Source organism: Crinia signifera, chromosome 1, assembly GCF_055691185.1.
Source record: "Crinia signifera chromosome 1, ASM5569118v1, whole genome shotgun sequence".
Lineage (NCBI taxonomy): Eukaryota > Metazoa > Chordata > Amphibia > Anura > Myobatrachidae > Crinia > Crinia signifera.
The window spans coordinates 451,841,430-451,866,897 of record NC_139217.1 but is presented as its reverse complement, the minus strand read 5'-3'; the positions used below and the strand labels follow the sequence as shown (position 1 = coordinate 451,866,897).

Genomic DNA, 25,468 nt, shown 5'->3' with positions numbered 1-25,468 from the left:
GGAGCTTTCTGTACTGAAGAAGAAAAAAAAAGCCCATACAATGAATGGGCAGCCTGTGATTGGCTGCTGAGCGCTCTCTCAGCCAATTGCTGACTGGCTGAGAGAGCGCTCAGCTAATCACAGGCTGCCGATTCATTGTATGGGCTTTTTTTTTTCTCCTTACGTACTGACAGTGACAGCTCCCGGCTCCCCCTGCCCGGCTCAGCTGTAAGTAATTGCCGCCTCTGTGTCCCCCGCAGCGTCCGTCCCCTCAGCCGCCTCGCAGCGTCCCCCCCCCCACCTGCATTGACGGCTACCTGGGGGAGCGGCAGGTGGGGGGACGGCGGGCGGAGGGGCGGGTGAGTGGCGGGTGATCGGCTGGGCGCCCTCCCTTTAACGGCGGGGGGCGCCCAAAATGTAGTTACGCCACTGCCCCTATTGCTCAGATAATAAATAAATAATGAATGCACCCAGAACTCTGATGTTGTAGAAGATGAATAAAGCCAGGCAGCCAATCATGCGCCGCCTCTTAACTGTGACTGGCTGAATGGTGGGGGATACGGTCATTGGTCACCAGCATGATGGTTGACAAGCATAAGGTCGACACCATTAGGTCGATATGACTTACGGTTGACATGCAGGAAGGTCAACATGACTTAAGGTCGAAATGGGTTAGGTCGACAGGGTCATTAGTTCGACATTTTTTTTTTTTTACTGTTTTTTAAACAAAAATGTGCCAACAGGCGGTATTTCATGCCCTACCATCCACTAGGGCATGGTGGGAATAAAATAGTGTGCCAAGCGTAACAAGGCACAGTGCCCGAAGCGTGGCGAGCAGACGCTGTGCTACATTTTAGTGTTTATGTTGACTGTGTTGACATTACAGTTAAAAAAAAAATGGTACTTGTAGTACGTGTAGTATTAGGGCGCCCACTAAGCAATTTGCTTAGTGGTCTATTCTGCGTAGGGAAATTGCATCGCATCGCATGCCATCGCACCTCACGCAAAAATCGCATGCGATCGCATGTGATTTTAAAGGGTGCGATGCCATTAAGTTAACTACACTGCAATGACATACAGTACAATGAGATTTTCAGGCACTCCCCCCCCCCATATACACTATCCACGCCACCCCGAAGAGTGGCAAGTGGCGGTGGAGCACGTCCTCACGACCATTTCATACCCCCACTATCCACGTCGGCGTGGAGCTGATTTTATATAGTGTGGCGAGCGCAGCGAGCCCCGCGAGGAGATGCGGATTACTTTACATGTATTCTGCATCCCCTCGCGGGGCTCGCTACGCCCACCATGCTTCGGGCTCGGTGGCTCGCTGCGCTCGCCACACTATATAAATTCAACTCCACGCCGAGGTGGATAGTGGGGGTATGAAACGCTTGAGAGGACGCGTTCCGCCGCTGCTCGCCACGCTTCGGGGTCGCTCCAAAATTCCGAATAGATCCTCGATCCAGGAGCTACAAATTTGTTTCCGTGGAAACCGGGGACAGAGATGCAGTTCCCGGCAACAGTACGGTAGTTACTTGTGTAGTTTCACAGCGGCAGCCTACGCTGATAACGTAGCTTAGGCTGCCACCGTGAAACTACACAAGAAAGGCAGCCATTGGGCTATGCTGATAACGTAGCTAAGGCAGCCGTTGGGCTACGCTGATAATGTATCTTAGGCTGCCGCCGTGAAACTACACAAGTAAGGCAGCCATTGGGCTATGCTGATAACGTAGCTAAGGCAGCCATTGGGCTACGCTGATAATGTAGCCCAACGGCTACATAATGTAGCCCAACGGCTGCCTTACTTGCCGCCGTGAAACTACACAAGTAAGGCAGCCGTTGGGCTACGCTATTAGTACCCATTTTTGCACTGCAAAGTGAATGAGATTCCACAACCAAATCACTTTAAACCACTTCCTGCTTGTGAGGGGTGGAAAGAGTAGATAACGTCCTATATTGCAGAAAAACAAAGCAGATCAGTAAGATGAAGCCACGCATATACCAAACAGGGACGAGGAACTTTCGGAGGAGGCAACAACACCTAAAATAATTGCTAAAAGGAAATCACTCATCATTAGTCATTGTTTTCTAGATAAATATAGGACAATAACTGGTAAGATGGAAAGAGGTGATGTTGCCCGTAGCAACCAATTAGATTCTGCCTGGTTGGTTGCGTGCCCATAAAAACACAAGTCGCACCCCTGCAGATGCCTGCTGTGTTGATGACTGCTTGAGGTGGGATGCTGATATCACATGACTTCAGCGACCGCCCCGAATTCAGCGGATAGCGGGTGCTAGAACAGAAAGTCCAGGCTGACTTTTCTTAGTGAAGGCAGGAGAAATTATTTAATGGTAAATGACCATCGAATGATTTTTCCTCCGTGCGCCCACATGCGAGGGGATTGTTAGTGTACACATCCTCTCGCATGCTACTGGGGGGATTCGATTGGTTGGGGGGTGGCGGGGGTTTGGGGGGGGCGGGGATTTGTCGGGTGGCATTTACCTGCCGGATTGGGCTGCGCGATAAGGCAGGGATTGGCTTCCCATAGACAGGGCGCCAACAGGTCAGCTGGGACCTGGTAAAAAAAGGGCATGGCCAACAGAGGAAGTGGGGCCAAAGAGAGGAGGTGTGGCCAATGAGGGAGGAGTGACAAGGCCCCCAAATAAAAAAAATACATATGGGGGTCTGTGCGAAGCAGAGCGCGGACCCACACACAGGGAGGAGAGGCTGCCGCTGCAGCTGCCTCACTCCCCTGCTCAGCACACAACAATGTGTCATATGTGCTGGGATAGAGAGAGACTGCTGCAGCGGCAGTTAGTTCTTCTCTCCCTGCAACAGGGAGTGGGACTTTGGCCCCTCCAACAGACCCGGGCCTGGATAAAAAGTACCCATTCCTCCCCTCTCAACGCCCCTGCCCATAGATAGACAGCTCTCTGCTTATCGCAGCCCGAACTTGCAGTCCTAGAGGGGGAGGGAACACATTCCAAAGGGACTGCATGTAACATCTCTGACTCACAGGTAGGAAATCACTGCCAGTCACAGTGAAGCCAGTGCAGTCACGATCTGGGTGGTGGATTTCACCTTAAGGGGATTGCACCACTGCAGCCCATAGATAAAATCCACCACTACACATAATGGTGAAAGTGCATCGCCAAGACTTAACTATTCTACACGTTACTTTACAAATGAAGGGGACCTGGACTTTGGGCCTCCAACACTCCTTTGTTAGTTGGACGTAGAGTGTTGATGCAGCATAATTCTAGTTCTAGATGCAGGTTCCTCATTAGAAACTTGCTCACTTAGCCTGAATTATACACAGAAACCAGGTTCTGACGTTACAGGTTGAGTGACAAAGCCACAGGCTCCAATCTTCAGTGTAATGTGGTGTAAAGTAGACCAAACATATAAACCTCTGTTCAAATGGTTTTGTTTGCTGACCTTGTTTAAAGAAGGGTGGATATTTCAGAGAACAGGTTTTTAAAGGTCTAATACACCACACTATTTAAATGTCAGAAGCACTGTCATCGTGGAACCGCAGTAAATTCACTTATGCTTTCAGGTGAGCCTCTCGACGCACGAGCGCCGTCCGACACAGAATGGACCACCTCCGGGGACCCGGCGAGACACGGGGTGTAGCTAGAAGAAAAAGACACCTGTAAACCTCAATTAGCCCACACAGCAGAATGACTGGGGGGGGGGGGGGGCAGCGAGCATGGGTGGCAGCGAGCTTCGCCGGTTAGGCAAAATTCATCATCGTCACAAGGTCTCAACCTCCCTAACTTCACCTATTCGCACTCTCGCACGTAGGTAGTATGTGTGACCCTCACACTGGAGAGCCATGGACCGGCGCTCAGGGGCAAGACACACACAGCGATAAAACTTACTCGAACGATACTTGTCACCCTGCTAGGGTATCCCTGCACCTGGGGAAAGGGAAGAAACCACAGCCTCTCTACAAACCTACACTAGCGTAACTAGGACTAACCTGTCCCTGCTATAACACAATAACCAACTAAGCTGACCTTACAATAACAATCAGCGCTTACAGTACTCTAACTAGCGACAGGACATGCAAGGAAACAATCATTCAATGACAAGAACAACATTATCAAATTACACCAGGACGTGTGTGGATGTGTGGGTGGTACTGACCCCCCAGGATGTAGGGTGGGACCGGCCGGGTACAGGGCACCCTTGGGACAGTCACAGGTACCTGGGTAGATAGCCGTCTATCCCAGTGTCAGGACCTGTGAGATGGGGTTACCAAAATACCACTCATTTTCCCTCTATGAACATACAGAAAAAAGCTGCAAATGCTCCTCCCCCTACTCCAGACTGGACCCCGGAAGAGCTGCCGCAAAGCCCACCGTTCCTAGGATTCGGGCTCTTTCAGGAGGGCTACTGTATGATATCAATCCCCCTTACCTGCAAATGTAGACCTAAAATGGCTGACAGGCCTAAAATGGCTGTGTGAGGGCTCAGGCCTAGTGCCTGTACTGAGGGCTCAGGCTGAAGGCCTGTAAAGGAGTGACAGAGGGGCCTGGTGGGGAACTCAGGCCAGGGCAGGGAGGGCCTGACTACTGTGGCACAGGCCGGAAGGGCCTGGACTTTCCCCTCGGGCCTAATGCTGCCTTCTGCCGCCGCCTTCCGGGTCACCGCCGCTGCCTCTTCTGTCTTCTTCTGCCTTCAGGAGCTCTTCTCTGCTTCCTTTCCGCCGACGAACCGAACTCCGCCGCTCCGCTTCATCTAATATAAGATGCTATGAGGGGGCGGAGCTATGACGCGGCGATCCTGGATTGGCGATCCTTCTGATTGGACGCCCCGCCGCGAGCGCTGATTGGCTCGTGCCATTCAAAAGGCCGGACTCTGATTGGAGAAACTCACGGCCACGACTACGCCGCCATCGCCGCGCATGCCACCTCGAAGGGGAACCAGCAGGAGGGGGACGGAGGTAAGTCTCCTCCATCCCCTCTCACATAATCGTCATCAAAATATCTGAACAGGCAACAAATCACATCCTATGTACATGCTATCTGTATTCCAAAGACATTTATCATGATCACAGAACACTGGCCATTCCCCCAGCAGTGGCAATATGGGGCCGTGGTCTTGTGACTGTGACATTGTGAAGCCACGACCCTTCCTGGGAGGCCACACCCCATTTTTGGAGAATGTGACGGTGGGGCATAAAAGAATAGGAAATGCGATATGGGGTGCGAATGTGAGGGTTTGGGGGAGAATTTAGCACATTTAGCTCTAAGAAGCTTCAGTAAATCTCCCGTTTATACAATGTAATCCATATTGTGTTATAAAAAAAAAATGGAGATTTCACATTTATAAATAATAATATCCTCTTATGCGTATAACACTTTATTCCATGGTATATTGGATACAAATAGGGTAATGGGCCTTTCGCATCTGCTACTTACACTGTGGATGTACATCTCTAGGATATCATGAAATGTATTGTCACGGGCATATATATAGGCGCCCATTTATCATGCTATATTTGTGGCTAAATCCCCGAAAACACCCTTTTTCGTGGGTTATCCGCAAATATTAAGTATCCCCCAAATGTACGTAAGAGGGACCGCAGCAGGAATCTCCGATCCCTCCTGCACCGCCACCAGCCACCTCCCCCATAGGTTTATATGGGGGTTGCATAGCTGCACGATATATCAACATCGGGCAGCCCGGCTGCGCATCCCTGGGCTATCTCCATTCTGAGATGTAGCCTATGGTGTAGCGCACGCACGCATGTGCATGCGCCAGGTGCGTTCAGCTACGATGAACAAAGTGTCCGCCAGGTGCACGCACCCAAGACTGCGGATGGGTGGCATGGGTCGGCGGGTTCGCCCCTGGGAACTCGCTGGGTGTTCCCATGGAAATCACCCTGTGATGCGGGTGCGGGGACGGGCAGCTGAAATCACTGGATGTCAGCTGCCCGTCCAGTTACTGTCGAGTGTGCACGCAAATCTAAGCGACCTGAGAGTGATGTGGGTTTTTCCCCATAGGCTGCAAATGCGTGTTTATGCTAAACATCCATTCGCAGCCGTGCGGAAGAATTCGCACTGCGAATAGGGGGCGGTGGCACATGCGAATGGAAGGCGGCAGCTCATGCGAACGGCGGGCGTGCAAAAAATGACACGCGGCGCTGCGAACGAAGCAGCGATGCTTGTCAATCAGAATAACCCCCTCAGTGTGTTGGACTGGTGTGTGTGTGTGTATGTGTGGGTGTGTGTGGGGGTGGGGTAGGTGGTCCTGGCCACGTTACACCAAGTAACATCAGTGTATTAGGAACTGTTCTCCGATAATTTCCTCCTTAGTGCTCTCACCTCATTGGTACATTTCTATTTCCTCCCGGCTGTGGTTACTTCAGAACTGCGTGTGTGTGATCTATTGTTGAAGACAGATAACAGACCGGTGATTCAGCAGAGAGCATCATTTCTTTATACCGGCTGCACGATGCACTCCTCAGCCCTCGGAATAATCCTAATACTACTGGTCCAGCCATCGATGGAGGAAAGTGGCGATTTCCCAGAGACAGGCAGTAAATATTGTACATTTATTTTCTCTATAGATAAGTTCATAGTTAATGAAATGAGCTATATATATATATGTAAACTGACCTATATTTTCCCACAATAGTTCTCTAGATAGATTTGACTTCAAGCGTTACTTATTCTGGTTCATTGGTGTTTGATTGCTAAATCTACACAGTAATAATCCAACCTTAATAAACAAATCTCAAACATACACAGGGCACATGGGGAAGGTAGGTTTTTTTTTTTTTTTACAAAATATACACTTTGGGCCTGATACGGGCGGTAGTTCGCTGCTTAGCGAGCCTTCAAACGCTGCCTGCCGGCCGTGCGAATGCCCACCCCCCGCCGCCCAGCGAATATGCCCGCCGCACTGCGAATAGATGTTTTGCATAAACATCTATTCCCAGAGTAAAGTGCGGGCCCGAAATCCATCGAATGATTTCCATGGCGCTCGTAAATCCAAGTCACTCTCTGCTGACTTAGACTTGCGCATCCTGGTCCGAGAACTGGGCGGGCGGATGACGTCCTGTGAGGTCAGCCGTGCGCCGCCGGAAGCCAGGTGCCCGCCTGCGTTCGCAGAGGGATGCCCAGCGTTTCCCCTGTACTAACGCCATGGAGGTCTGCAAAGAAGCCCTGCACATGCGCATAAAGGAATATACGCATGCGCGGAGCTTCACCATTGCTCTCCCCTGTGCGAATACGCGGAGGAAATTCGCTAACAAGAATCAGGCCCTTTCTACTCTTTCCATGGTACAATATTTATCATTATAGGTTAATCATAATGATTGCAAGGAATCATTCGTGATGGTTATTACAACTTACCGACATGACTGATACTTTGATGGGGTTTTCATCTGCTGAAATCACCATGCTACAGATTAGTAAAAAAAAAAAAAAATCCCCGTCCTGTATTCCATCTGTAACCATGGCAACAGTAAACAGAGTCCACTATTTGTGTAGATAGCTGCAGATATTACTATGGAAGGGGGTCTCATAATAATTTGCCAAAAATGCACCAAATGGAAGCAGAAGTGGCTTTAAAGCTGAGCAAAGTTGAATAAATAATAGTTAATAATGTTTTTAATTAATCAGCTTTTGACTGATGGTATACTTAATAAAAATGCACGATGTGTTCAATTATAAAACAACTCTGTCAATTTGAAATATGTTAGTTGCCATATTGCTGTCAAACTCTAGCCCACATGTTCAATAATGTTTTGAATGTTAACCCTTTGATTGCCAATATCTCTGTGAGAGATCTGCAAAATATCCACACAGCGTCGCTCACATTTGTTATATAAGTTCAAATAAAAAATGTCTAAAAAAAGATTATATTTCCTATATATACTAAACGTTACAGTTCACTATGATGAATAAAAATGTTTGCTTGGCAATTTTTACACCTATTTTGTCAAATTAACATGTTGTTCAGTGTTCTCGTGGAATATTTGCACACAAAAGAAACAATCTAAATAGACTTTTTGAAGTGCAGATTTTAAACAAACAAATTGTTTCATTCTGACTGTTTTTCTGTCCACATACTCATACCCTCCAACATGACCCATCCCATTAGGTACAAAATGCTCTGTTCCTGGACTTCCCTGCCAGTGACAGTTACAGATGTGAGCCTACAGCACAGTCCAATATTCAAAGAGGGGGGGTCACATCAACTCTCAGTGATGTTTGGGATGGCAGCTGGTGTGGCCCCCCTTTTTGAATATTGGACTGTGCTGCAGGCTCACATCTGTAACTGCCACTGGCAAGGAAGTCCAGAAACAGAGCATTTTGTACCTAATGGAATGGGTCATGTTGGAGGGTATGCATACTGACACGTACTTACAAATGGCTGTAAGTACGAGACAACGGAAATGCTGCTCAATTTACTTTACAAAAGTGGTGGTGAAGTTATACAAAGTGTGGTGTGTAATACATCAGACATATACAGTGATCACAGTATCCCGGTATATGCAGCAGTAGTGCCAGCCATACTTAGTGCAGTGGGTGTGTAATACATCAGACATATACAGTGATCACAATATCCCGGTATATGCGGCAGTAGTACCAGCCATACATAGTGCAGTGTGTGTAATACATCAGACATATACAGTGATCACAGTATCCCGGTATATGCAGCAGTAGTGCCAGCCATACTTAGTGCAGTGGGTGTGTAATACATCAGACATATACAGTGATCACAGTATCCCGGTATATGCAGCAGTAGTGCCAGCCATACTTAGTGCAGTGGGTGTGTAATACATCAGACATATACAGTGATCACAATATCCCGGTATATGCGGCAGTAGTGCCAGCCATACATAGTGCAGTGTGTGTAATACATCAGACATATACAGTGATCACAGTAACCCGGTATATGCAGCAGTAGTGCCAGACATACTTAGTGCAGTGGGTGTGTAATACATCAGACATATACAGTGATCACAGTAATCCGGTATATGCGGCAGTAGTGCCAGCCATACTTAGTGCAGTGGGTGTGTAATACATCAGACATATACAGTGATCACAGTAACCCGGTATATGCAGCAGTAGTGCCAGCCATACATAGTGCAGTGTGTGTAATACATCAGACATATACAGTGATCACAGTAACCCGGTATATGCGGCAGTCGTGCCAGCCATACATAGTGCAGTGTGTGTAATACATCAGACATATACAGTGATCACAGTAACCCGGTATATGCGGCAGTAGTGCCAGCCATACATAGTGTAGTGTGTGTAATACATCAGACATATACAGTGATCACAGTAACCCGGTATATGCGGCAGTAGTGCCTGCCATACATAGTGCAGTGTGTGTAATACATCAGACATATACATTGATCACAGTAACCCGGTATATGCAGCAGTAGTACCAGCCATACATAGTGCAGTGTATGTAATACATCAGACATATACAGTGATAACAGTAACCCGGTATATGCAGCAGTAGTGCCAGCCATACATAGTGCAGTGTGTAATACATCAGACATATACAGTGATCACAGTAACCCGGTATATGCAGCAGTAGTACCAGCCATACATAGTGCAGTGTGTGTAATACATCAGACATATACAGTGATCACAGTATCTCGGTATATGCGGCAGTAGTGCCAGCCATACATAGTGCAGTGTGTGTAATACATCAGACATATACAGTGATCACAGTAACCCGGTATATGTGGCAGTAGTGCCAGCCATACATAGTACAGTGTATAATACATCAGACATATACAGTGATCACAGTAACCCGGTATATGCGGCAGTAGTGCCAGCCATACATAGTGCAGTGTGTGTAATACATCAGACATATACAGTGATCACAATATCCCGGTATATGCGGCAGTAGTGCCAGCCATACATAGTGCCAGTGGCGTAACTATAAATTTTGCTCCCCCCTGCCAAAAATTTGATTGCGCCCCCCCCCCCCATGTATACATACATACATACAGTGTTTGCGAAAACCACCCAAAAAAGTGGGTTCGGGGACCCTTCACTTCTTAAAATTGGGGTCCTACCTGAACTTTTCTTGGTCCCAATGGAATAAAGCCTCCTCTCCCCTTCTTCCCAACATGGCACATGTGAGTCGGGGGGGAAAGTATCAATTGGCACACTCGCATAAAGATACATATATACTAGAAACGATATAAACCTGAACAAATGGACAGTGCGCGCCGAAGGCGCACGCTAAAAATTTAGGGCATGTTTTTTTGTGGAAAGTGGTGTGGTCACATAGCAGTATCAATTCACATTCCAGCACACACCGTTCTGCCCAGTACACATTAAAGCACACACCGTTATGCCCAGTACATATTAAAGCACACACCGTTATGCCCAGTACATATTACAGCACACACCGTTATGCCCAGTACACATTATAGCACACACCGTTATGCCCAGTACACATCATAGCACACACCGTTATGCCCAGTACACATTATAGCACACACCACTATACCCAGTACACATTATAGCACACACCGTTATGCCCAGTACATATTACAGCACACACCGTTATGCCCAGTACACATTATAGCACACACCACTATACCCAGTACACATTATAGCACGCACCGTTATGCCCAGTACATATTACAGCACACACCGTTATGCCCAGTACACATTATAGCACACACCACTATACCCAGTACACATTATAGCACGCACCGTTATGCCCAGTACATATTACAGCACACACCGTTATGACCAGTACACATTATAGCACACACTGTTATGACCAGTACACATTATAGCACACACTGTTATGCCCAGTACATATTACAGCACACACTGTTATGCCCAGTACATATTACAGCACACACTGTTATGCCCAGTACATATTACAGCACACACCGTTGTGCCCAGTACATATTACAGCACACACCGTTATGCCCAGTACACATTATAGCACACACCGTAATGCCCAGTACACATTAAACCAGATAAGTGCTGCTTACCTTCATGCTGGTTGCAGGAGTTACATGCTGGTTGGGGGGGGTTTGTATGCTGGTTGCCCAGGGGACATTTCATGCTGGTTGGAAAGGGGGCATTTCATGCTGGTTACAAAGGGGGAATTTTATGCACTTTTCCCAGAGGGGCAGTTCATGCTCGTTGTCCAGGGGGCTGGAAATGCTGACAAGGTGCTTAGCAGAGTAGGTGAGCAGGCTGTCTGCGCGGCGGGGGATGAGATGCGGCTGAAATAGCTGATGTGCTGATCTGAATTGAGCAGCATGTCAGCTCTTCCAGCCACATCCAGTCCCCCGCCGCGCAGACAGCCAGCTCACCTCTCCTGCTGAGAGAGGTTGTCAGCTGTAACAGGTGCATCCCATCCAGTCCCGTTCCACCCCTGCTCTTAGTTGCAGACTGTACTTACATAAACAGCGTGGCGGGGGTGGCGGAGGAGCGCACAGCCCCACACTCAGTGAAACCTTCTTTGCTCTGCTCCCTGAGGCTCCCTCCCTGCCTGCTCAGCTTCCCGGCTCCTCTGGCCTCTCCAGCGTGTGACGTGATGACGTCACACGCATAGGTGATACGGAGGTAGAGTAACTAGCAGTCACTGCTGCTGCATTACCCTGTCACTCTGTGCCAGGCCACACCCCCGCCCGCTCATTTGACAGCCTCCCGCCCGCCTACCCTCCCATTGGACAGCCGCCCGCCCATCAAGGCCAATGTGACAGTCTGACACTAGACTGTCATGGCTGCGCCGACTCTCCTGTGCGGTCACCAACAGCACACAATGTCAGTATGACTGACACACAAATCAGCACCTCGCCTTGCTCAGTGCGCCGGGCGGGAGCAGGCGCCCACGCAGCCCCTGCTCCCCCAAGCAGTGGCGGGGGCTGCCTTGCGCAATCTACGCCACTGCATAGTGCGGTGTGTAATACATCAGACATATACAGTAATCACAGTATCCCGGTACATGGGGCAGTAGTGCCAGCCATACATAGTGCAGTATGTGTAATACATCAGACATATACAGTGATCACAGTATCCCGGTACATGGGGCAGTAGTGCCAGCCATACATAGTGCAGTGGGTGTGTAATACATCAGACACATACAGTGGTCAAAGTAACCTGGTATATGCGGCAGTAGTGCCAGTCATACATAGTGCAGTGTGTGTAATACATCAGACATATACAGTGGTCAAAGTAACCTGGTATATGGGGCAGTAGTGCCAGCCATACATAGTGCAGTGGGTGTGTAATACATAAGACATATACAGTGATCTCAGTAACCCGGTATATGCGGCAGTAGTGCCAGCCATACATAGTGCAGTGGGTGTGTAATACATCAGACACATACAGTGGTCAAAGTAACCTGGTATATGCGACAGTAGTGCCAGTCATACATAGTGCAGTGTGTGTAATACATCAGACACATACAGTGGTCAAAGTAACCTGGTATATGCGACAGTAGTGCCAGTCATACATAGTGCAGTGTGTGTAATACATCAGACACATACAGTGGTCAAAGTAACCTGGTATATGCGACAGTAGTGCCAGTCATACATAGTGCAGTGTGTGTAATACATCAGACACATACAGTGGTCAAAGTAACCTGGTATATGGGGCAGTAGTGCCAGCCATACATAGTGCAGTGGGTGTGTAATACATAAGACATATACAGTGATCACAGTAACCCGGTATATGCGGAAGTAGTGCCAGCCATACATAGTGCAGTGGGTGTGTAATACATCAGACACATACAGTGGTCAAAGTAACCTGGTATATGCGGCAGTAGTGCCAGTCATACATAGTGCAGTGTGTGTAATACATCAGACACATACAGTGGTCAAAGTAACCTGGTATATGGGGCAGTAGTGCCAGCCATACATAGTGCAGTGGGTGTGTAATACATCAGACATATACAGTGATCACAGTAACCCGGTATATGCGGCAGTAGTGCCAGCCATACATAGTGCAGTGGGTGTGTAATACATCAGACACATACAGTGGTCAAAGTAACCTGGTATATGCGGCAGTAGTGCCAGTCATACATAGTGCAGTGTGTGTAATACATCAGACACATACAGTGGTCAAAGTAACCTGGTATATGGGGCAGTAGTGCCAGCCATACATAGTGCAGTGGGTGTGTAATACATAAGACATATACAGTGATCACAGTAACCCGGTATATGCGGCAGTAGTGCCAGCCATACATAGTGCAGTGGGTGTGTAATACATCAGACACATACAGTGGTCAAAGTAACCTGGTATATGCGGCAGTAGTGCCAGTCATACATAGTGCAGTGTGTGTAATACATCAGACACATACAGTGGTCAAAGTAACCTGGTATATGGGGCAGTAGTGCCAGCCATACATAGTGCAGTGGGTGTGTAATACATAAGACATATACAGTGATCACAGTAACCCGGTATATGCGGCAGTAGTGCCAGCCATACATAGTGCAGTGGGTGTGTAATACATCAGACACATACAGTGGTCAAAGTAACCTGGTATATGCGGCAGTAGTGCCAGTCATACATAGTGCAGTGTGTGAAATACATCAGACACATACAGTGGTCAAAGTAACCTGGTATATGGGGCAGTAGTGCCAGCCATACATAGTGCAGTGGGTGTGTAATACATAAGACATATACAGTGATCACAGTAACCCGGTATATGCGGCAGTAGTGCCAGCCATACATAGTGCAGTGGGTGTGTTATACATCAGACACATACACTGGTCAAAGTAACCTGGTATATGCGGCAGTAGTGCCAGTCATACATAGTGCAGTGTGTGTAATACATCAGACACATACAGTGGTCAAAGTAACCTGGTATATGGGGCAGTAGTGCCAGCCATACATAGTGCAGTGGGTGTGTAATACATAAGACATATACAGTGATCACAGTAACCCGGTATATGCGGTAGTAGTGCCAGTCATACATAGTGCAGTGGGTGTGTAATACATCAGACATATACAGTGATCACAGAAACCCACTATATGCAGCATTAGTGCCAGCCATACATAGTGCAGCGTGTGTAATACATCAGACATATACAGTGGTCACAGTAACCTAGAAAATGGGGCAGTAGTGCCAGCCATACATAGTGCAGTGTGTGTGTGTGTAATACGTCAGACATATACCGTGGTCACAGTAACCTGGTATATGGGGCAGTAGTGCCAGCCATACATTGTGCAGTGGGTGTGTGTAATACATTAGACGTATGCAGTGATCAAAGTAACCCACTATATGCGGCAGTAGTGCCAGCCATACATAGTGCAGTGTGTGTAATACATCAGACATATACAGTGGTCACAGTAACCCAGTATACTGTATGTGGCAGTAGTGCCAGCCATACATAGTGCAGTGGGTGTAATACATCAGACATATACAGTGATCACAGTAACCTGGTATATGCGGCAGTAGTGCCTACCATACATAGTACAGTGTGTGTAATACATCAGACATATACAGTGTTCACAGTACCCAGTGTATGTGGCAGTAGTGCCAGCCATATATAGTGCAGTGTGTGTGTTTGTGTGTGTAATACATCAGACATATACAGTGATCACAATAACCTGGTATATGCGGCAGTAGTGCCAGCCATACATAGTGCAGTGTGTGTGTGTAATACATCAGACATATACAATTATCACAGTAACCCGGTATATGCGGCAGTAGTGCCAGCCATACATAGTGCAGTGTGTAATACATCAGACATATACAATTATCACAGTAACCCGGTATATGCGGCAGTAGTGCCAGCCATATGTAATGCAGTGTGTGTAATACATCAGACATATACAGTAGTCACAGTAACCTGGTATATGGGGCAGTAGTGTCAGCCATACATAGTGCAGTGTGTGTGTAATACATCAGACATACAGTATGCAGTGATCACAGTAACCCACTATATGCGACAGTAGTGCCAGCCATATGTAATGCAGTGTGTGTAATACATCAGACATATACAGTGGTCACAGTAACCCAGTATATGTGGCAGTAGTGCCAGCCATACATAGTGCAGTGTGTGTGTGTAATACATCGGACATATACAGTGGTCACAGTAACCCAGTATATGCAGCAGTAGTGCCAGCCATACATAGCGCAGTGTGTGTGTAATACATCAGACATATACAGTGATCACAGTAACCTGGTATATGCGGCAGTAGTGCCTACCATACATAGTGCAGTGTGTGTGTAATACATCAGACATATACAGTGATCACAGTAACCCGGTATATGCGGCAGTAGTGCCAGCCATACATAGTACAGTGTGTAATACATCAGACATATACAGTGATCACAGTAACCCGGTATATGCAGCAGTAGTACCAGCCATACATAGTGCAGTGTGTGTAATACATCAGACATATACAGTGATCACAGTAACCTGGTATATGCGGCAGTAGTGCCTACCATACATAGTACAGTGTGTGTAATACATCAGACATATACAGTGTTCACAGTACCCAGTGTATGTGGCAGTAGTGCCAGCCATATATAGTGCAGTGTGTGTGTTTGTGTGTGTAATACATCAGACATATACAGTGATCACAATAACCTGGTATATGCGGCAGTAGTGCCAGCCATACATAGTGCAGTGTGTGTGTGTAATACATCAGACATATACAATTATCACAGTAACCCGGTATATGCGGCAGTAGTGCCAGCCATACATAGTGCAGTGTGTAATACATCAGACATATACAATTATCACAGTAACCCGGTATATGCGGCAGTAGTGCCAGCCATATGTAATGCAGTGTGTGTAATACATCAGACATATACAGTAGTCACAGTAACCTGGTATATGGGGCAGTAGTGTCAGCCATACATAGTGCAGTGTGTGTGTAATACATCAGACATACAGTATGCAGTGATCACAGTAACCCACTATATGCGACAGTAGTGCCAGCCATATGTAATGCAGTGTGTGTAATACATCAGACATATACAGTGGTCACAGTAACCCAGTATATGTGGCAGTAGTGCCAGCCATACATAGTGCAGTGTGTGTGTGTAATACATCGGACATATACAGTGGTCACAGTAACCCAGTATATGCAGCAGTAGTGCCAGCCATACATAGCGCAGTGTGTGTGTAATACATCAGACATATACAGTGATCACAGTAACCTGGTATATGCGGCAGTAGTGCCTACCATACATAGTGCAGTGTGTGTGTAATACATCAGACATATACAGTGATCACAGTAACCCGGTATATGCGGCAGTAGTGCCAGCCATACATAGTACAGTGTGTAATACATCAGACATATACAGTGATCACAGTAACCCGGTATATGCAGCAGTAGTACCAGCCATACATAGTGCAGTGTGTGTAATACATCAGACATATACAGTGATCACAGTAACCCGGTATATGCGGCAGTAGTGCCAGCCATACATAGTACAGTGTGTAATACATCAGACATATACAGTGATCACAGTAACCTGGTATATGCGTCAGTAGTGCCTACCATACATAGTGCAGTGTGTGTAATACATCAGACATATACAGTAATCACAGTAACCCGGTATATGCAGCAGTAGTGCCAGCCATACATAGTGCAGTGCGTGTAATACATCAGACATATAGAGTGGTCACAGTAACCAAGTATATGTGGCAGTAGTGCCTACCATACATAGTACAGTGTGTGTAATACATCAGACATATACAGTGATCACAGTAACCCGGTATATGGGGCAGTAGTGCCAGCCATACATAGTACAGTGTGTGTAATACATCAGACATATACAGTGATCACAGTAACCCGGTATATGCGGCAGTAGTGCCAGCCATACATAGTGCAATGTGTGTAATACATCAGACATATAGGGTGACATTCTATGGGATGAGATTTTTTCGCACTTTCAAAATCGCCCATTATCGCACTTTTTTAATATCGCATTTTTGCCGCGAATTAGCATATTTAATGAGGTGCGAATTCCGGAATGAAAAGTGCGATTAGGTGCGATAATGTGCGAATTTTAGTCATGAAAATGTGCGAATTTTAGTCATGAAAATGTGCGAATTTAAGGAAATGTGCGATTTTTTGTTCATCAAAAAAAAAAAAATTGGCGTGGGGTCCCCCCTCCTGAGCATAACCAGCCCCGGGCTCATTGACCTGGGGCTGGTTCCAAAAATACGGGGGACAAAAAGCATAGGGGTCCCCCGTATTTCTGAAACCAGCCCCGTACTCTTGGACCGGTCCTGGTTCCAAAAATACGGGGGACAAAAAATCTGGGGGTCCCCCATATTTTGAAACCAGCACCGGGCTCCAACAGCCCTCGGTGTCATGCCACAGCCGGGGGACACTTTTTATATAAGGTCCCCCGGCCGAAACATGAGCACTGTGGCTGGTCAGCCTTGGACGGGGTACCTGGAGGAGTGGGGACCCCCCCATAAAGGGGTACCCCCCCCCCCAGGCTTCACCCGTCCAGGGCTGAAGCCCGGGGCTGTCACCGGCGTCCGTGGCCAGTGGACGCCGGCCTGATAGTGTTAAATCTTCCATACATAACATTGCTTGATACAGAAGAACTACAAGTGCCAGCAGACCTCCCCCGCATGCTGGGACTTGGAGAACCACAAGTCCCAGCATGCGGGGCATTAATGGGCCCGCTGGGACTTGTAGTCCACCTGTAAAAAGAATGTTAAAAAAAACACACACACAGAGAAGTACAACTTTATTACACAAACACACACCTCACTTTTACACCCACATACTCACCGATCCAGGATCCAGCGCTGGTCTCCCTTCTGCTGCAGGGCCGGTCAGCCCGCACTGACAGCGGGGACAACCGTCTCTCTCCGATGCCACTAACAGCCTATGTAGCGATGTCCCAGCGCTACAGAGGCTGAGAGCGTCTTTGGCTTATGCGTCTCCATGGAGACGCATAGCTCAGCCAATCAGGGCTGAGCTATGCGTCTCCATGGAGACGCATCGGCCAATCACGCTCTCAGCCTCTGTAGCGCTGGGACAGCGCTACATAGGCTGTTAGCGGCATCGGAGAGAGCCGGTTGTCCCCGCTGTCAGTGCTGGCTGACCGGCTCTGCAGCAGAAGGGAGACCAGCGCTGGATCCTGGATCGGTGAGTATGTGGGTGTAAAAGTGAGGTGTGTGTTTGTGTAATAAAGTTGTACTTCTCTGTGTGTGTGTGTTTTTTAACATTCTTTTTACAGGTGGACTACAAGTCCCAGAGGGCCCATTAATGCCCCGCATGCTGGGACTTGTGGTTCTCCAAGTCCCAGCATGCGGGGGAGGTCTGCTGGCACTTGTAGTTCTTCTGTATCAAGCAATGTTATGTATGGAAGATTTAACACATTTTCCACATTTTTTAACACAGGGCCATGCACAGATCTCTATGATCTGTGCAGGGTTCTGGCCAAATCGCATATCAGAACCTGGTCTGATTTTTTTGTGATTTTTAGACACATTTTTCAAATTCGCATCTCATTAAATATGCGAATTGTATACTTTTCAATGTGAAAACATCTGGATGCGAGTTCTGGCGAAAACTAAAAATCGCACTTCTAAAAAGTGCGATTTCGCGGCAAAACCGCACTTTTTGCCGATTTTCGCATCTCATTAAATATGCGAATTAGGGAAAAAGTGCGAAAACGGCCGTTTTTGCGATAAAATTCGCCAAAGTCAGATTATCTCATCCCATAGAATGTCACCCATATAGTGATCACAGTAACCCGGTATATGCGGCAGTAGTGCCAGCCATACATAGTGCAGTGTGTGTAATACATCAGACATATACAGTGATCACAGTAACCCAGTATATGTGGCAGTAGTGCCAGCCATACATAGGCCCTTATTCTGATCGGTGCGTACTTTCCCGAATTCTTACGGCTGTGCAGCGGCGTGCGGGCATCGTCCGTAGAAACGCCCACGTGTCCGCATTCGGACGGACCCACTCTTTAAGAACAGGGCGTGTGTACGGACGACATACAAACCGTGCGTGTGCGGGGGAAACGTACAGATTCTGCACGGTCTTACCGCGTAAGCACGGTCTTACCGCGTTAAAACGGACGGGAAGCTGTCCATACGCACCGATGCGGAGTCTTTACGCTAAATACCAAACTTTTTTACTGAGTACACACAGCGATCACATGACCCACTTAGGCAATTAGGCAACCTCATTAAAAAGGGATTGTTAGCTATTTCAATCAATTAAATCCTAATCTATACTGAACCACATTCCTAGTACATTCATTACACACATTAACCCTTACAGCATGTGACCCTAACATACATCTATATACACTATTTACATTTAGCTTATTTAAAAGATTTTAAACAAGTTACACATATACTTTTGCATGTTATAAAAAAACACGGACAACTTCGAACTGTAATTAACTATTTATTAATGTAACAAAACATATAAAAGAATGAATAAATAAATAAATTTATTGGCCCCATCCAGGAGCCGGTCCAATTCCGCCATCACCTGGCGCATGTGGCCTCTAATTCGGATGAGGGCCCCACGGAGACCCTCTTCTGCTTGGGCTGGCTCATCTGTGGACCAAATAAAAATGGAAAAATTAATAATGATATTCATGCATACATTTAACATAGTCATACCTAAATTTTAAACATGCACCGTGACAGGTGTGTGTGTATGTATATATATATATATATATATATATATATATATATATATATATATATAGATAGATAGAGAGAGAGAGAGAGAGAGAGAGAGAGAGAGAGAGAGAGAGAGACACATATATAACTATATATATATATATATATATATATATATATATATATATGACACATACAGCTATACATACATGCATACATACTACATGGAAAGCCTAATTTTTGCCCTCTACCCTTTACTCTGTAGAACACCTCACAGTCATACTGCTCCTTCTGAATCCTAACCCACCCATGACTAAGCTCTGAGAAGCATTTCACGCGCTGCACCAATCCCAATTCTGCAAACAAAGTTCAGTGTCTGTTATATGATGGAGCCTGGCAGGGGAGTTACACAACTCTCAGGAATGCTCAGTACATTGATGCAATCAAGCATGGCTTGCCTGCTGATGGTCTGCTCCAGTTAGGTGAAGCTGCAGCACTAACCCACTCCCATGCACAAAATCATTACAAACACAAAATCACCAAACAATTATGGTGCCAAACATACATGCAGACCGCAGGGGGTGGTTAGCTACAGGAGGGCCCAGGGGCACTGACCACTTGTTACTCCAGTCTAAGCCACGCCTGTCCATACTCCATTTATGCCATACTGAATCTAGTTTACAAAGATCAATCACCAGTAAACTCTACTCACCTATATGAGGCTACAGATTGTATGCTTGCAGCAGGGACATGTAACCCTTACATGAGCAAGTCATCCCTTTCTTCCAGGATACAGATTAACTACAGAGGTTCAGTGGCACGTAAAATCGACCTGAAAGCCATCCGCACCACAACCTGTGTCATTAATATGTGTCCAGGATGAAAGGGATGTTTTGGCCACCCTATCTAACCCCAAAGTGTGTCTGTTGCTACCCAATTTGTTGTTTGACTTTATAGTATTTTTAAACACATTTGAATCACCAGTGCTACATATCAAATAGTAGATGACAAAAGGAATAATGAATCTTTATGTATACATACCACTTTCGGCCGCCTGCTCCACCTCACAGGCCTCCTCATCCTCCCCCTCTTCCTGGCGCTCCTCGGCTGCCACAACCTCCTCCTCGGCTGCCACCTCCTCGTCCAAAGCCACCACCTCCGCCTCCACTGCCCACACATCCTCTACCACTTCATCCCTTTCCTCTGCCTCCACTTCCTCCGCCACCCCTTCTTCTGTTTCTCCCTCCTCGGCCATAGCTGGCTCCACCTCCTCCTGGGCCTGGGAAGCCTCTGCCTCCTCCCGGGCCTGTCTTGCTCGATCACGTGCTGTGTTTTGGAAAAATAAAAAAAGTGGCAATTAGTGGTAATTTGTATTAAGCCTTATCAACCTATAAATGCAAAGGTTATAAGTACTGATAATTGTACAGGCAAACAGCTCCTTAGTGGCCTTTACAAAACACAGCCTATAACATGGCAGGTATGCTGTGACATTTGGCCCATTGAAAGCATCACAAGCATTAATCCTCCCCAATAACATATTTTATGACCATTACAGGGTGTCAAACAGGAAGTAGCACACATATATAGTATGCCATGTTTAACTCATGATCAGCCTGGTGACCTTAGTGGCGTAAATAATGTCAAGTAAGCAATCAGGTAGCAATACTAGCAATACTGCCCCTGATGTGCTGGAGCAAATCCGGCTGCCGACACCTCAGGTCAGACCACCGCCGCTCCAGCTGAGCGATGGTCCGCCGCACCTGTGTGCGGGCGAATATGCGCCGGCGGGCCACCGCATACGCATTCCGCTTCTGGCGGTTGGTAATGAATGGGCCCGCCCGCCCCAGCCTGGTCTCCATAACGGAGACCAGGGTCCTGAGCTCCGCAGCGGAAAAGGGTGCTGCTCTTCCATATGCCGCCATCTTAGCAATGGCACAAATCAAGCAATCATGTGCTGTCATTGGTTGATCAGAGTGATATTTGGTATTAACTTTATTGTTCATTTTAACACTAACAGCGTGTATGCGCCCGAACAGACGGCTAACCCATTGCATCGCACACCCACACTTGCTGTACCTTTGCATAGTTTACCAGACCATCCTAAACAGACAGTGTCAAATAAGATGGGAACCCATTATATATAATCTATAACAATCACCAAACATGGGCATAAGCAACAAGTGAAATAGTCTGCATCACTAGCCACTTACACCTAACTCAACAAGGTACTAAACAGCTATTTTATAATGAAAGCTATGCAGCAGAAACATAGCAAATAGTGCCAGACCTTTTCCCAATATTAGGCCATGGTGCCATGTGTACACTTACCTTCTACTGGGCCACACTAGAGATGTGGAATGAAAAGTAGCTAGCATCAAGGCTGAATTTGGAGACCTTTCACATGTGATTTGGATGCTAGCACTGATTACTTGTGCCTAAGTGGTGGACTGGATTTACATATGGAATGGGTATTGTCACTTCTACTACATACCAAACAAGTGCACAGTACAGATGTACATTCACATATACATTTCATGTCTGACCTCAGTTTTATTTGGTCATTGGTGTACTAATCTGCATTTACCTACTAAATCAGACTTACTCAGTATGCCTTGTTTTTTTAAAATTTGTGGCCGCAGCAGGGGGCGCCACGCACGGTTGACGCTGCCGTACGGAACGCGCCCGTACGGAACGCAGAGTGCCGCTGATGTACGCCGATTACAGAAATAGTATAATAAAGGTGTGTTTGCCAAATGCAATGTGCTTGCACACATGTCTGCATCTGCATCTGAGGAAGGGCAGGAGTTGCAGGCCCTATTTGCTCAGATGGACTCCAGCACCACCTATGTCCCCATCAACCCTGAACAGCCATTGGGGGAAGAGCAGCCAGATGGGCCATCAACATCACGACAATCGGCAGCTGGCCCATCCTCAGCATCAGCAGAATCATTGGGAACACAGCAGGTGGCTTCCCAACAGAGTAGCCTGGCCATGCTATGCTACCATTTATTTTGTGACGGTTTTGAAATTATTTTCAAAGTTCATTTAATAAATGTTATTTTTGTCCCCCAAATGTGTGGTTTAATTGATACATGTAGAAGTGACATGTGTATTTGGATTATTAATATGAAGTTGTGTTCATTATTTGCAGTGTAAAAGCGTGTGAAAAGTGCAGCATATATGTGTGTGTTTAGTAATGGTCCATTTAAGCTGCAATGGTTCCAATTGAAGCAGTGACAAGCGTGTAATTAACAAGTAATGAGTAAAGAAGGTGATTGTATTGTGTTCAGCTGACATTGGTTGAGGTGCGTCCGTCCTGATTAGGCGTTCCGATTGCCTAGCGCATGACCGAGTGGTGTCCGCCAAGCAATACTTGCTTATGGACACCGCACATTTCTTGCCTTTTTGTTCGCGTGCATTCGGCGTGCTATCCGAATGCACGCCTACCATAATAAGTGTACTCCCCCGTGTCCACCCAAGTTTACGCCCATCTTAGCCCACTTTGAGAGTACGCCCCTGTGTCATTCCGAATGACGCCCATAACACGCCCATATTTCCCGAGTGATTGCGGAGCACATTTCTGTACGGTATTACTGAGAACAAGTACGTGGCACATGCGCATGGCGTTCCTCCCGCATGCGCAGACGGCTAAAAAACGCGATCCGAAAGAATACGGAAAAGTACGCACAGATCAGAATAAGGGCCATAGTGCAGTGTGTGTAATACATCAGACATATACAGTGGTCACAGTAACCCAGTATATGTGGCAGTAGTGCCAGCCATACATAGTGCAGTGTGTGTGTGTAATACATCAGACATATACAGTGATCACAGTAACCCGGTATATGTGGCAGTAGTGCCAGCCATACATAGTGCAGTGTGTGTAATACATCAGACATATACAGTGATCACAGTAACCCAGTATATGCGGCAGTAGTGCCAGCAATACATAGTGCAGTGTGTGTAATACATCAGACATATACAGTGATCACAGTAACCGGTATATGCGGCAGTAGTGCCAGCCATACATAGTGCAGTGTGTGTAATACATCAGACATATACAGTGATCACAGTAACCCGGTATATGCGGCAGTAGTGCCAGCCATACATAGTGCAGTGTATAATACATCAGACATATACAGTGATCACAGTAACCCGGTATATGTGGCAGTAGTGCCAGCCATACATAGTGCAGTGTGTGTAATACATCAGACATATACAGTGATCACAGTAACCCACTACAGTATATGCAGCAGTAGTACCAGCCATACATAGTGCAGTGTGTAATACATCAGACATATACAGTGATCACAGTAACCCGGTATATTCGGCAGTAGTGCCAGCCATACATAGTGCAGTGTATAATACATCAGACATGTACAGTGATCACAGTAACCCGATATATATGGGGCAGTAGTGCCAGCCATACATAGTGCAGTGTGTGTAATACATCAGACATATACAGTGGTCACAGTAACCCAGTATATGTGGCAGTAGTGCCTACCATACATAGTGCAGTGTGTGTAATACATCAGACATATACAGTGATCACAGTAACCCACTACAGTATATGCAGCAGTAGTACCAGCCATACATAGTGCAGTGTGTGTAATACATCAGACATATACAGTGATCACAGTGACCCGGTATATGCGGCAGTAGTGCCAGCCATACATAGTGCAGTGTGTGTAATACATAACACATATACAGTGATCACAGTAACCCGGTATATGGGGCAGTAGTACCAGCCATACATAGTGCAGTGTGTGTAATACATCAGACATATACAGTGATCACAGTAACCTGGTATATGCGGCAGTAGTGCCAGCCATACATAGGCCCTTATTCTGGTTGGTGCGGTCAGAGCCGCACACGGGGCTCCGACCGCACAAACCAAGGGCCGCCCACCGGACGGATCGCCACGGCCGTCCATACACGGACGGCTGGCGATCCGCACAAAAATGGTGGAGGCTACGCCTCCACCATGGTGGGAGCTGCCCCCTGCCTTCGATGGTCGACGACCATCGAAGGCAGGCCCGCACGCCGCGGCAGCTCCCGCAAGCTCAGACCACACGGACAATCGTCCGTGTGGGAGCTTGTAAGGGGGCTGAAAGCTGACATCCGGCGACGTCAGCTTTCCGCCCCCATGTCATGGTAATGAGGGCGTCATGCCCTCATTACCATGCATACGCCCCGCGTTTTCATGGGAACGCCCATGAAACGCGGGGCGTACACATAGGGAAATGAGGGGCTGAAGCCCCTCACGCCCCTATACGCCCCCTTTGCGGCGGACGAAATCCGTCTGCGGCGAAGGGGGCTGCACATGCGCAGAATGACCTCTGCGCATGTGCAGACAAAAAACATCGGCGGTACGGCCGCACGCGGGCCGTACCGTGCCGATCAAAATAAGGGCCATAGTGCAGTGTGTGTAATACATCAGACATATACAGTGATCACAGTAACCCGGTATATGCAGCAGTAGTGCCAGCCATACATAGTGCAGTGTGTGTAATACATCAGACATATACAGTGATCACAGTAACCCGGTATATGCAGCAGTAGTGCCAGCCATACATAGCACAGTGTGTGTAATACATCAGACATATACAGTGATCACAGTAACCCGGTATATGTGGCAGTAGTACCAGCCATACATAGTGCAGTGTGTGTAATACATCAGACATATACAGTGATCACAGTGACCCGGTATATGCGGCAGTAGTGCCAGCCATACATAGTGCAGTGTGTGTAATACATCAGACATATACAGTGATCACAGTAACCTGGTATATGCGGCAGTAGTGCCAGCCATACATAGTGCAGTGTGTGTAATACATCAGACATATACAGTGATCACAGTAACCTGGTATATGCGGCAGTAGTGCCAGCCATACATA

At 47.1% G+C, this 25,468-nt stretch overlaps 1 protein-coding gene across 2 annotated transcripts in view; it reads left to right on the top strand.

The window, feature by feature from the left end:
* Window positions 1-6,409: 6,409 nt before the first annotated feature.
* The window catches only part of IL7R (interleukin 7 receptor), a 61,990-nt gene continuing 42,931 nt past the window's right edge, over window positions 6,410-25,468 (top strand). For both annotated transcript variants that reach the window (XM_083154909.1, XM_083154904.1), the window contains exon 1: window positions 6,410-6,533. In XM_083154909.1, coding sequence (XP_083011035.1) covers window positions 6,449-6,533 — 85 coding nt within the window. In that variant the 5' untranslated portion in view covers window positions 6,410-6,448. The remainder of the gene's footprint in view (window positions 6,534-25,468) is intronic.